This window comes from Procambarus clarkii, chromosome 81, assembly GCF_040958095.1.
Source record: "Procambarus clarkii isolate CNS0578487 chromosome 81, FALCON_Pclarkii_2.0, whole genome shotgun sequence".
In the NCBI taxonomy this organism is placed as follows: Eukaryota; Metazoa; Arthropoda; class Malacostraca; order Decapoda; family Cambaridae; genus Procambarus; species Procambarus clarkii.
In genome coordinates this window covers 21,581,900-21,596,176 of record NC_091230.1, presented here as the reverse complement: position 1 = coordinate 21,596,176, position 14,277 = coordinate 21,581,900, and the positions used below count along the sequence as shown (strand labels likewise).

Below are 14,277 nucleotides of genomic sequence, written 5' to 3'. Positions count from 1 at the left end.
AGTGACTACACACACCTCACTATTACCCAGTGACTACACACCTCACTATTACCCAGTGACTACACACCTCACTATTACCCAGTGACTACACACCTACCTATTGCCCAGTGACTACACACACCTCACTATTACCCAGTGACTACACACCTCACTATTACCCAGAGACTACACACCTCACTATTACCCAGTGACTACACACACCTCACTATTACCCAGTGACTACACACCTCACTATTACCCAGTGACTACACACACCTCACTATTACCCAGTGACTACACACCTCACTATTGCCCAGTGACTACACACACCTCACTATTACCCAGTGACTACACACCTCACTATTACCCAGTGACTACACACCTCACTATTACCCAGTGACTACACACCTCACTATTGCCCAGTGACTACACACCTCACTATTGCCCAGTGACTACACACCTCACTATTGCCCATGTGACTACACACCTCACTATTACCCAGTGACTACACACCTCACTATGGCCCAGTGACTACATACCATCAATAACCTGCTCGCATTACATCGATCAATGTTTTCAACCTGTATTTTTATTGATCATTGATCAATTATCATATTATAATTTACTGACCTGTAACGATACATTAAATATATATTAAATTTGTATACATTACTGATCAAAAACTTCCTACTATATATCACTGACAAGTGATTGTATACTACACTTTATTTGCCAGTAACTATATACATTACTATATTGATCAATGACTAGACGAATTTATTGACCATTGATCAATATGAGTATATATTGATCAATATATTTCAATCATACTGCATTGAAAAATAGTATTCATCGATTTAACCACGAGAAAAAATCTTGCTAAAAAAATCTATAGAAAAAGGTTAGGCTAAAAAATAAACAAATAAATTAATGTAAACATTAACTTTTAAAAGTAAAAAGTAAAAAAGATTAAAAAAATCAATACATATTTTGTGTGGAGAGGCAGGCAGGAGGGTTACCCAGTAGACAAAATATTGAAGTTCTTGCCAGACAGGATCAGTTATAACATTTGGGGTTTACAGCTCATGCTCAGTGACGATATAAAAAAAAATAGGTTTACTGAGAATTACATATATACTATATATAAATGTAGTATTTTCCTTGTAAATTGATATATATATGATGTTTATATTGTATATTATTTAATGAAGAAGAAAGTAATGAGATGTACAGTGGTATGCACGAATATATAACGCAATAACAGGAAGTTAAAGTGTGGCAAACGTTCTGGTCGGAGCTCTGACACGCAGGGGTGACTGTACCATCAGTACTGACTTCTCTTCTGGGCAGATACGTGCTACGCGTCTCGCTCCACATAGTCTTCGCTATGAAGCCTGTGTTTCGCTGCTCCAGAGGAAGAATAATAGTGTTTATGTAAATATATATATGAGTGTTTTGAAGGGGCATCGCTGTCAACACATTGGACCGTGAGTAGTGATATTACATGTGTGCGACATACTGGCTCCACTGATGTGTTGGCTACTGCTATGTGAACTCTGTCGTGTTATTTCGTCTATAACTGTATTGAAATGTTCAACAGTGTTCATTTGGTGAGTATTATATTGTTTTTTTGATCTTACAAGTTTTGAATAACTTCGTATCCTATCATTTGTCGAAGAGCTATGATATGCCGTAATATCACTCACAACTGATGATACATCCTCTCTACCCAGCACTGTAATCCTACTTGTTCAACAGTGAGGAGAAATCTTGTTTAAAAGTAATAACTTTAATGTCTGCAGAGACTGGTGAAGGAATAAAGGAATACAGAGCTGCTCTATTATAGCATGTAGAAAACGCGCTTAATGGGAAAACGCGCAGTACTTTCTCGGGAGACTCATAGAGCATTATCGTAAAAATAAGCTCTAAATATGACTTCAGGATTAAGGTTAGGTAAGATACTAACTTATATCTAACTGCGATATTTGGATACTGGATAATGGGATTTTTCCTGGTTGATCCATATTGGTTTACGGTCACATCTGTTGAATACGGGTATAAATAGTTTCACAAATTTTAACTTAAACTACGGACACTCAGACATTAGTTCGAAATCCAGATAGAATCCAGCTTTCCTAACACTAACGTCTTTCACAAAAAAGTAATAGAAATTCAATTTCAGTTTCAGTCTGGTTAATTCATTTATGAGAAGAATGCTTGATACGAGTTTCGAGATTTACACCTAAAACTCTACCTCTCATGTTTCCTAAACTTTGAAACATTAATATAATAAATATAATGAGCATTCACGTTACCATAGTGGAGTGTAAGCACTGCATAGAGCGCTCTGGCCTAGCAATGGCTGAAGAGGTTGCCAGTGCAGAGTACTTTTCACATGCCCTTGTATGACTAACCATCCTGTGTGATAGGGATTTTCAGCATCACGTAGCTACAGTAGTTGTTTGACACGTTGTACTCCCCCTTCATATAGTCTAGGGCAGCTGCACAAATGCAGATGTACCTAAATGTGTTAATAATAAATAAATTATATATATATATATATATATATATATATATATATATATATATATATATATATATATATATATATATATATATATATATATATATATGTCGTACCTAATAGCCAGAACGCACTTCTCAGCCTACTATTCAAGGCCCGATTTGCCTAATAAGCCAAGTTTTCATGAATTAATGTTTTTTCGTCTACCTAACCTACCTAACCTAACCTAACCTAGCTTTTTTTGGCTACCTAACCTAACCTTACCTATAAATATAGGTTAGGTTAGGTAGGGTTGGTTAGGTTCGGTCATATATCTACGTTAATTTTAACTCCAATAAAAAAAAATTGACCTCATACATAGAGAAAAGGGTTGCTTTATCATTTCATAAGAAAAAAATTATAGTAAATATATTAATTCAGGAAAACTAGGCTTATTAGGCAAATCGGGCCTTGAATAGTAGGCTGAGAAGTGAGTTCTGGCTACTAGGTACGACATATATATATATATATATATATATATATATATATATATATATATATATATATATATATATATATATATATATATATATCGTACCTAGTAGCCAGAATGCATTTCTCGGCCTACTATGCAAGGCCCGATTTGCCTAATAGGGCGAGTGATTTCTTTATTTTAATAAATTGTTTACAACTAGTTTATTTGAATTATAATTATTATATTATATTATGAACATAAATTATTGACTTAGTTATGTTAGGTTAGGTTAAGCTAGGTTAGGTTAGGTAGTGTTGGTTAGGTTCGGTCATATATCTACGTTAGTTTTAACTCAAATTTAAAAAAATGAACTCATACATAATGAAATGGATAGCTTCATCATTTCATAAGAAAAACAATTGAAAAAGTGTAAATTCAGGAAAACTTGGCTTATTAGGCAAATCGGGCCTTGAATAGTAGGCCTAGTACAGCGTTCTGGCTACTAGGTACAACATATTATATATATATATATATATATATATATATATATATATATATATATATATATATGTCGTACCTAATAGCCAGAACGCACTTCTCAGCCTACTATTCAAGGCCCGATTTGCCTAATAAGCCAAGTTTTCATGAATTAATGTTTTTTCGTCTACCTAACCTACCTAACCTAACCTAACCTAGCTTTTTTTGGCTACCTAACCTAACCTTACCTATAAATATAGGTTAGGTTAGGTTAGGTAGGGTTGGTTAGGTTCGGTCATATATCTACGTTAATTTTAACTCCAATAAAAAAAATTGACCTCATACATAGAGAAAAGGGTTGCTTTATCATTTCATAAGAAAAAAATTATAGTAAATATATTAATTCAGGAAAACTTGGCTTATTAGGCAAATCGGGCCTTGAATAGTAGGCTGAGAAGTGAGTTCTGGCTACTAGGTACGACATATATATATATATATATATATATATATATATATATATATATATATATATATATATATATAGCCTCCTCCAGTTACTTTCATCCTTATGCTTTCATACCCAATTAATACCCAACTCGCCCAAGACATTATATATACATACATACAAAAAGAATAGGGCACACATTCACGGGAGACATCTCCTGTCACGCAGGGTGCAGTTGCACCTCCAGCACAGATCTCCAGTATCAGCTCTTGATACTGGTAATGGCTCAAAAAGGGCCACCACTTACGGGCTATTCATGCCCGTGCCACCTTTTGGATGGCTTAATCTTCATCTCTCTCTCTCAAGAATAGGGGTGGCAGGAGAAGAAAATATTAAAGTGTTCAGTGAGAATACACAAGGTCTTCTCTGAAATACTCCATTTTTCTTCTTATAAATATATTTAGTAAATTTAGTATTTGTAATATTGCAGATGTAAAAAATTTAAGATTGCTTTCGCGCATGACTTTCCTGTGGCGAAACTAATAACCATGGACAAATTATTTATAATTGCAGTCTTTTTTTTTTTGTTTATCCAACAGATGCTGCTTTTTGAAACGAGCGTTCTTATCTCAGTGAGGCACAGTTGTGTTTCAACGATCGTCAGTGAAAACAATAGAGCTAAGTGAAAAAAATTGAATATGAATCACGATCTTTTTACACATTTATAGATCTGAGGATTTTATCTGAGAAGTAACATCTAACACCTACAAAATGAGCAAGATTACCGACTGTGCCACAAGGGAACATGGTCTGACAGACTATGACTGTCGCTTCTTCAAGTTATACAAAGTTCTGTTCTCTGAGGGACGTGAAGCTCTGTACTGGGTTTTTAAATGGGGACGCAGTAATGTTGAGAACTTTTTATGTTTAATTAAGGATAAACAAGTGAAAGCAAAAATTGAAAGTGATCTTCCAGAAAAAGATTATGATATTACTTTACTGTATGCTTGTATTGATAAAATTACTGATAGTGATTCACTATCTGAACGCCAAAAAACAAAGGATCTAAAAGAGACTTGCAGACTCATCAAAAACTACAGGAACAATTTTGTTCATTCCCCGCCTTCCATTGATGACGATTCCATAATGAAAAGTATACTGAAAGAACTACAAGCTTTGCTAGAGAAGGCTTTACAACTTGGAGGGAGCTGCTTCACGCAAGACGATCCAGAGGTCACACTTAGAATTCACAATATGAATAACAACATTACTAAAATAATGGATACACCTTTAGATGCTAAAACAATTGAGCAGTACAAAAGAGATTTAGAAAAGCTCAGGAATGAACAAAAGATGATAGTACTTGACGATGGACAAAGCGAGCTTTTCTCTAAATATAAGGGTATGTCTAAAATCGACCCAGCATCATTCATTTCTGGCAAAGAGAGGTTTCAAGTAGCAGACGTGTTTACTCGACTTGAAATAACCCAGAGTGAGGGTAACAATCCAAATGAGAATGTGACTTATGACTCGCTACTGAATCTAACAACAGAAGATGGAAGCAAGCCAATAATTACAGTGGTGGAGGGCGAGGCTGGTGCGGGTAAAACAACCTTGGCAAAGCTGATTCTATATAATTGGATGAGTCAGAATGCTTTTGGGATTTCGTCCACCTTCCAAGGGCTCCAGGCTTATGATCTGGTCCTTTATGCCGAGGCCAGAAATCAGTCAATTTCCAGTTTCCTGTCTTTGCTGACAGTGCTTATGTCACGGGTATCCAATGATTTGGATGATGAAGTTTTAATAAGATCTGTGCTTAATCTCAATGTTTTACTTATAATTGACGGGCTAGACGAGTTAAACGCAGCTTCTGAAAAACTGATAAAGGAATTATTTGATGAATATATACCAAGGAGCAATGGTAAGCTTCATATTTTAGTAACCACAAGGCCTAATGTACGACCTGACCTACACAAAATTCTCAGCAAACTGTACACACAAACTGTACACACAAAGATCAAAGGAATCGCACAGGAAAATAGAAAAGAATTTATATTGAAACTTCATGGTCAAATTAAACAGATTGACGAAAGTAATCAGGACTCCCAGGAATTAGTTAATTTTATGAAACGATCCGAGGCACGTCTTGGGGAACACTTTCGTTTACCCTTAAACTTGACTCTATTGACATATCTGTGGGCCTGTGGGCCTGAATATGTCAACTCCCTGACAACATCCACAGGTCTATACATTGCTTTGCAAGAAATGACCATATCCCGCTTATCGAGAAGACTTCAAGATCACAAAGGTGTTGCTACACTTCCTACAGACAAGTTGAAGACCCATTGTGGAGAGTTCTTAAAATGTTTATACAATGTTTGCTTACATACTCATTCTCGTGGACATATGCAACTGTCTAGTGACTCCATAGATACACTAAAAAACAAATGTGAGGTTCTAGGATTACCCTTTAATGAGATGTGTTCTGCCTTTCTTGTTGAGGAGAGTGAATGGACCGCTAAAGGATTTGAGAATGATTTTGTTGTGCCTCACAAGAGTATAATGGAATTTTATGTAGCCTATGGAATTATGTTGGATATTATTGAGGACAGTCACCTGGAGTCTATACAAAAAGATTTCAAAGAAATGTCAAAGAAATATAATTTTAACAAAGAACAGCGAGAATGTCTTAAACAGGTATTGAATTTGGAAAGACAAAAAGAAGAAAATAAGACATTACAAGACATAATGAAGAACTATGGAAATGACTTTGATTCATTAGAGGCAGAATCAGAGGTAACAGTGGAAAAGACTAAAGTGTCTGATTATCAGAATGTGTACCTGCACCTGAGTGGTCTTTTGGCTCATAAGCATCCTGATGTTTTACAATCATATGCAAAGGAGTTGGTGGTCCTTCTAGAAGATACTAAGATGAAGGACGCTCAGTGGCTGGACTTGGTGGTGGAGACTATGTGCGATAACAACATGGCTGCCCTCATTGCCAAATACATATCAAAGGTAACAAAACTAGTCTCCATAGATCAAATATGTTTAATATATATATATATATATATATATATATATATATATATATATATATATATATATATATATATATATATATATATATTTATTTATTTATTTATTTATTTAATTTATATTTAGACGAACATTTAATAATTTACGATAAGTACCATGTGTCCTATCACAAGTTTTGTTATTTATACAATAGCCAATTCTTATTCAACAGTTAATTTTTAAATATATATTTGAATTACCCTCTCTCTTCTTTCTTCATTAAAGCTACTATATCACACTTGTGCTCGACCATCTATTGAAAGTAACTTCACAATATAGCATCACTTTATAAATCTCTCGCCTCTTCAAATATATCCTAAATATCCACTGATGTATCAACCTTGTGTTATGCTCAGGTTGTATGGCCTATTTTTATGGTGAAATATCTAATTCGTATTATGCATATTCTATTTCTTTGGTGATGTGATATTTGTATTTTGTATATTTATTTTCTATAATCTTTCATATAGAATAGGATAGCAGCACATTGCTGTGTATGCCTAAGCTTGTTAATACAAAATATGGCTTATAGTGGTTTTCTAGTATTTTTGTCATCTACATGGTTGTTTCCGCTACAAAACTCGCTCAAATGTCTGAAAATATTATTTTAATTTATTGTTACATGTGACAATCTACCTGTTATTATAATATTACAAACACATCTGGGTTAGTACACACACACACACACCTTATATGACAAAGCGTACTGGGGAGATGAGACACCACGTCCGTAGCTATAATCCTGTAAGTACACTTAGGAAATTACACCCAATACACACACACACGATTACTGGACTTTAATCCAGATAAGTAAAGCGCATGAGGACAGGAACAGTCTGTTACAAACATTATTTCAGGCGACTTTGGATATGCACAGTAACTGAGAGAAGCTGTTGTGAGGCTGGTATTGCTTAGTCAATTTTGAAGAAGTTGTCTACAAAACTTACGAGTTACAGGACGCAGGAATCATGCAAATATCGGAAGAAGAGAGATTCTTTAGGAAATTTATTTAAGAATTTTACATATAATCTTAAGTACTTGATATTCTTTAAATTTACTTATATATTTAGTTCATAATTAATTTGAAAGCGTTACATTTTATTTAACTAATAGTTTAAGACTTACCCAAAACACTGAGCTTAATCATGGGCTTTGTAATCAATATTTTATTGCACTTTACATTCATCACCGTTAGTAAATGCAATATTAATTATTATACATAATATTATTTTCCCTTAGCAACTTGTGGTCCGTGATGGCCACACTGCAGCAGCACTGAAGATGTTTGATCATTTGGAACCCAATATTCCCGTGCAAATAATCATGGAAAATGAGGTGTGTTACATCCCCCAACTGGACGAGCTACTTAATGAACTCTCTGGGAGGAAGTGTGAGGTAGAGTTTTACCTCAAATATCAGTTTAAGCACAGTCATCAGTATGGCACTTCAGACAGCCTCCTTCAGCGCCTCACCCAGGGCACACGAGAGGAACGGTTAGAAAAGCTTTTGTTTTTCTTCTTAATACTATTATAATCAAATATTATTATTGAAAATAGAGATTGATAATTATTTTTAACAGTTATAAATGACTAATTTCAGATGCAGAGTATCACGCTTCACAGGGAACTTGAAAACTCTCACATCATTGCCTGAAACAGTACACAACCTGCGCATCACTTTATCTAACAATGAGCATGCTCAAGTTATCTGTAGTGAGCTGGGTACAGCTTTCAAGGCCCAAATAGAATACCTTGGTGAGTACAAATGGCGAATGGGTGTGGCGACCCCCTCGTCAGTCATTTTACAGTGCGATAAAGGAGGGAGGAGATTAGGCTGGGGCTCATCGTCCCAAATTCCTCAAACTTACACACACGCCTTAGAAAACATAAGGTAATTACACAGCCATAAGAGCCTCCTAAGTAATTACCTAAGTGTAGTTACAGGATGAGAGCTACTCTCGTGGTTTCCCGTCTTCCCAGCACTCTTTGTCATATAGCGCTTTGAAATTAATGACGGTTTTGGTCTATACCACCATCTCACCTAACTTGTTCCAACCGTCTACCACTCTGTTTGCGAAAGTGAATTTTCGTATATTCCTTCGGCAGCTTTTTTATACTAGTTTAAGTCTAGAACCTCTTGTTCTTTAAGTTCCAGGTCTCAGGAATTCTTCCCCTATCAATTTTATCGATTCCCGTTACTGTTTTGTACGTAGTGAACATATCGCTTCTTTTTTTCTTCTATCTTCTAGTTTTGGCATTTGTAATGCCTTTAACCTCTCCTTGTAGCTCTTGTCCTTCAGTTCTGGGAGTCATTTAGTTGCATGTCTGCACCTTTTCTAGTTTGTTGATGTGCTTCTTAAGATATGGGCACCATGCAACCACTACATATTCCAGCTTTGGTCTAACAAAAGTCGTGAACAGTTTCTTTAGTATTTCACCATCCATGTATTTAAAAGCAATTCTAAAGTTAGAAAGTGTAGCATAGGCTCCTCGCACGATGTTCTTTATGTGGTCCTCAATTGATGGTTTTCTTTCTAGAACCACCCCAAGATCTCTTTCTTTATCAGAATTCACATAATTTATAGGTTGTGTGGGGTCTATGTTCTCTTATTCCACATTCCATAACATGGCATTTATTTACATTAAATTCCCTTTGCCAAGTGGTGCTCCTTACCCTTATTTTGTTCAGGTCCTCTTGACGGGCATGACAATCATCTGTTTCTTATCTTCCCTATTATCTTAGCATCATCAGCAAACACGTTCATATAATTCTGTATTCCATCTGGTAGATCGTTAATGTAGACAATGAACATTACTAGTGCAAGAACTCAACCCTGTGGTACTCCACTTGTGACGTTTCTCCAGTCCGATACCTTGCCTCTGACTACTGCCCTCATTTTTCTGTCAGATAATGTTTATCCATGTTAGAAGCCTACCTGTCATTCCTCTAATATGACATTTATAACTCTTAATACTTCCCTTATCAGGAAATAAGGGATGGGCAATATCATCAAAATAAAAAATATTTAAATAATTGTTAACAGATCTGGAAAACTTATGATTGGGGAAATGACTGACTGACTGAACCAATGATTTTGATTTAGAACAGATTTCAAATTATAGTGATACCTTGTCACAGAAGGTGTTTGTTAACTCTTCCAGGTGTACATGTGACGGCTGGAGTTACACCTGACGCAGTGAAGTCATTGCCGGTCATTATGTCCCACAACAAGGAATGTGCCACCCTCTGGATGTCAGATGTAGTAGACGACACGCTGGATCAGGCTTGTCGCGTGATCCGTGCACTCCTGCCACCTGGAGGGTGAGTAGTGCCACAGTGTATTGCTCGTCAAACAGGTTTGTAGAGTAGCGAAAACTGAAATGCAAACCACGGCAAATTCGACTCCTTCCAACTACAAGTAACCACAATAATAAATTATTTGATCTTGCTCCTCAGGCAGTACCGAAGCATCATGTTTCCTCGTAGCAAGATAAGCGTGGCCAAGTGCAAGGAGCTACTGACGACGCTGGCATGCACAGAGGTCAGAGTCAAGGACAAGGGGGGCATCCGCCTCTCCTCCCCCGACATTACTAAGACCCAGCTGGACCTCCTCAAGACTATGGCCAAGGAAACACTTAACTGTGTATTTTATTGGTTAGTAGCAAAACAATTTTAAAATGTTGTAATATATATATATAGAGTATCTTAATGAGCGAGATTTTGTTCTCGGGAGTGGTGCGAGAACCTTCAGATTGTTTATCTTACGGATGCATAATGTTTGATCCCTAGCCGGCGAGAAACATTGGGCACCCTATGCCCCTGTTACCTAGCAGTAAAATAGGTACCTGGGACCAGATTCACGAAAGCACTTACGCAAACACTTACGAACCTATACATCTTTTCTCAATCTTTGGCGGCTTTGTTTCCAATTATTAAACAGTTATTGAGCTCCAAAGCACCAGGGAGCTGTTTATAACAATAACAACAGTTGATTGGGAAGTTTTCATGCTTGTAAACTGTTTAATAAATGTAACCAAAGCCGTCAAAGATTGAGGAAAGATGTACACGTTCGTAAGTGCTTGCGTAAGTGCTTTCGTGAATCTGGCCCCTGGGTGTTAGTCAGCTGTCACGGGCTGCTTCCTGGGGGTGGAGGCCTGGTCGAGGACCGGGCCGCGGGGACACTAAAAAGCCCAGAAATCATCTCAAGATAGATAGCCATCAACACAAGGCTTTGGAAGCTTAAGATAGGAAAACACCCTATAACAATAACCTTGAAATTAAAATGAGAGTAAAATCGAATAACAGGTTAAAAGCTGATTTTTTTTTAACTTGCTTACTACCTCAAAATAGATATATACAAGTTTAGTTTAATTATTATAGGGTGGAATAAGTTTCAGGTTGATGCGACATTTAATAATAGCAGTGTATACTATATATTTCAATTTTTGTTATCGAGATATCTTATGTAATTAAATAATCTGGTCATAGCATGATATAATTAATTGAAGGCTAAATGAACTAACACCTAGGGCTCTATGGACCAATTAATAGTGAGCAAATTTTGCACAGGGGCTCGCTTGTTGTAGAGGGTAATCACATTATCAAAAAATTGCCTCATTATACATCTTAAGAATATTACAAGTATAAAGTATAAATGCATTCTATAAATCATGCCCTACAAAGTTGTAACACGATACAAAGAAACAACTGTTAAAGAGTTCAATTAACAGCCACTCAATACTGCCAGCGTCATTCAATAGACAGGCAGGCAGACTGGCATGTAATTACTGCAGTCGTCTAACAAGGCATTATTAACTAATCATAGTGGTTATCACCTTCCAAGTAAACCCGCAGCGTGTTCTGTAATCATATCCTCCATGTATCACACTTGGCAAGATGAATAATTTAGATTTACAAAATTTAGGTTCGTTTAAATGTATAAATAATACTTTTCACCAATTATTGCTTTTGTCTTAGACTCTAGAGGCCTTGTTTCACGACATAAGGTTCAGGAATAATATTCCATGCCTCTTATTTATTATATTTGATGTTTACTAAGTTGTGTGTGATTATGACAGTTAATAGTAGGTTAATTTTTTTCTCTCTACCTCTCACATTCTGAACCATAACGATACACGTGTTGACTGAAACGTTTCCATAAATTATGGAGCAAAATGATCTTGTGTGACTGATTGAATTTATGTATTATAATTCTCTTAGATTTAAAATCTCCACTGTTCATGCATGTACTCCTGTATAAATACAATAATAATAATAATAATAATAATAATAATAATAATAATAATAATAATAATAATAATAATAATAATAATCTACTTATTGCAGTAGTGGCGAGTCCAGCATGTGGTGAAGAAGTCCCACTCAGCATCATGGGACCGTAATGATGAAGGAGTCCCACTCAGCATCATGGGACCGTGGTGGTGAAGAAGTCCCACTCAGCATCATGGGACCGTAGTGGTGAAGAAGTCCCACTCAGCATCATGGGACCGTAATGATAAAGGAGTCCCACTCAGCATCATGGGACCCGATGCCTCAACTACGTGTAGCATCCTGTGACCAACTGTAACCACTGAATGAATATAACCAGTACTGCATTATACTGTATTTAGTGCTCCTGTCCTCCCCTACTGGAGCTTGAGGAGAAGCAAGGCAAATTCTTTACACTACAGCATATTGAACCAGTGGTCTCTGTAGCGGCTACAGCATATTGAACTGGTGGTCTCTGTAGCGGCTACAGCATATTGAACCGGTGGTCTCTGTAGCGGCAGGTGACTTGAGGAATGTCACTTCTATATTACATACTAGGAGGGAGACCCGGCTGTACCCGGGTCTCCCTCCCCTCTTTCCCACTACCCTCACCCATTTCTTCCCATCCTCCCAGTATTCCCTTCACCTCTACCACTTTACCCCCTCCTTTACCCTTCACCATCTTCCCTACCATTCACCATCTTCCCTAGCATTAACCACCTACCATTGACCACCTTGCCTACCATTCACAACACCATTGACCACCTTGCCTACCACTAACCATGTTGCCTACCATTCACCACCTTGCCTACCATTCACCACCCTGCCTACCCTTCACCACCTTGCCTACCCTTCACCACCTTGCCTACCCTTCACCACCTTGCCTACCATTCATCACCTTGCCTACCATTCACCACCTTTCCTACCATTCACCACCTTGCCTACCATTCACCACCTTGCCTGCCATTCACCACCTTGCCTACCATTCACCACCTTGCCTACCATTCACCACCTTGCCTGCCATTCACCACCTTGCCTACCATTCACCACCTTGCCTACCATTCACCACCTTGAATGGTAGGCACCACCATCACTTCCCCAATCTCCCCTCTCCCAATCTCCCTCTCATCCAGTCCACTCCCCATTTCCCCTCTCCCAATCTCCCTCTCATCCAGTCCACTCCCCATTTCCCCTCTCCCAATCTCCCTCTCATCCAGTCCACTCCCCATTTCCCCTCTCCCAATCAACATATCCATCCTAACATTTAATATGACAGATGAATCTTAGTGATAATGGAATTTGTTTATTTACCGAGCTTGAAATTTAGTGTAATTTGTCCTTTCGTGCAAAAGGGGGAAGACATGAGGCTCGATCTCCCTATGTACTGATCAAATCAACAAATCCACAAGGGCCGTGGTGAGGATTCGAACTTACGTCCAGGATGATCCCAGACGCTGCCTTAGTCAACTAGGCCACATTATGGTCCCTATATACTACTGGCCTGGAACCCAAACCATTTACCCGGTTAAGTTTCGTGAGGCCGCCTACTCTGATGAGACATGCTCTCTTGTATGTGTAGATTAATCATTCCAGTTATATTTTCAACTGTTAGTAAAGTACATTTCTTTTGCAGCTTCGGCGGCTATAACCAGTTCAACAGGATTATTTACCTCTGAAAAACATTGTTTTATGTTCAACATTATGTTTGTTGAGTAGCTAGAGGACAAATTTATATAGTTATAAAGTTATGTTGATACTTATTATGTATTATTGTCCTGAAGCTGTTCACAATCAATTCAGTACGTTAGAACTGAGGACGATGAGCCACAATCTGAAGCCTGAAGCCAGGCTTGAGGGGGTAGAAGAACTCCCAGAACCCCATCAAGCAGGTAACGTGGCTGAAGATCAGACACCCACAACCCACACATCTGATAATGAAGAATTGACAACATTTTGGTCCGTCGTGTTGCCGTCTTGCCTGTCCATGAAACACCTTGACAGCTATATTTGACTCCAGCAGGAAAAGTATAGCACCTGTGGCATGTTCATAGT

The 14,277-nt window shown here is 37.4% G+C and overlaps 1 protein-coding gene across 2 annotated transcripts; it reads left to right on the top strand.

Moving 5' to 3' along the window:
• Window positions 1–1,305: 1,305 nt before the first annotated feature.
• Window positions 1,306–13,981, top strand: LOC123772998 (uncharacterized). 2 transcript variants are annotated; one of them, XM_069315326.1, is made up of 7 exons: window positions 1,306–1,466; window positions 4,479–6,897; window positions 8,197–8,450; window positions 8,557–8,711; window positions 10,119–10,278; window positions 10,414–10,611; window positions 12,304–13,981. In XM_069315326.1, exons 2-7 carry the CDS (start codon window positions 4,651–4,653, stop codon window positions 12,326–12,328), a joined length of 3,039 nt encoding a protein of 1,012 aa, XP_069171427.1. In that variant the 5' UTR covers window positions 1,306–1,466; window positions 4,479–4,650; the 3' UTR covers window positions 12,329–13,981. The 2 variants fall into 2 exon arrangements, with proteins under 2 accessions (XP_069171427.1, XP_045622412.2); XM_045766456.2 differs by having other exon boundaries at window positions 1,306–1,589.
• The last annotated feature ends 296 nt before the right edge of the window (window positions 13,982–14,277 follow it).

Coding starts and splice junctions, on each gene's coding strand:
- LOC123772998 (XM_069315326.1), top strand. CDS start 4,651: ATGAGCAAGATTACCGACTGTGCCACAAGGGAACATGGTCTGACAGAC. Junction 8,451..8,556: donor CAGGGCACACGAGAGGAACG/GTTAGAAAAGCT, acceptor GACTAATTTCAG/ATGCAGAGTATCACGCTTCA. Junction 10,279..10,413: donor GCACTCCTGCCACCTGGAGG/GTGAGTAGTGCC, acceptor CTTGCTCCTCAG/GCAGTACCGAAGCATCATGT.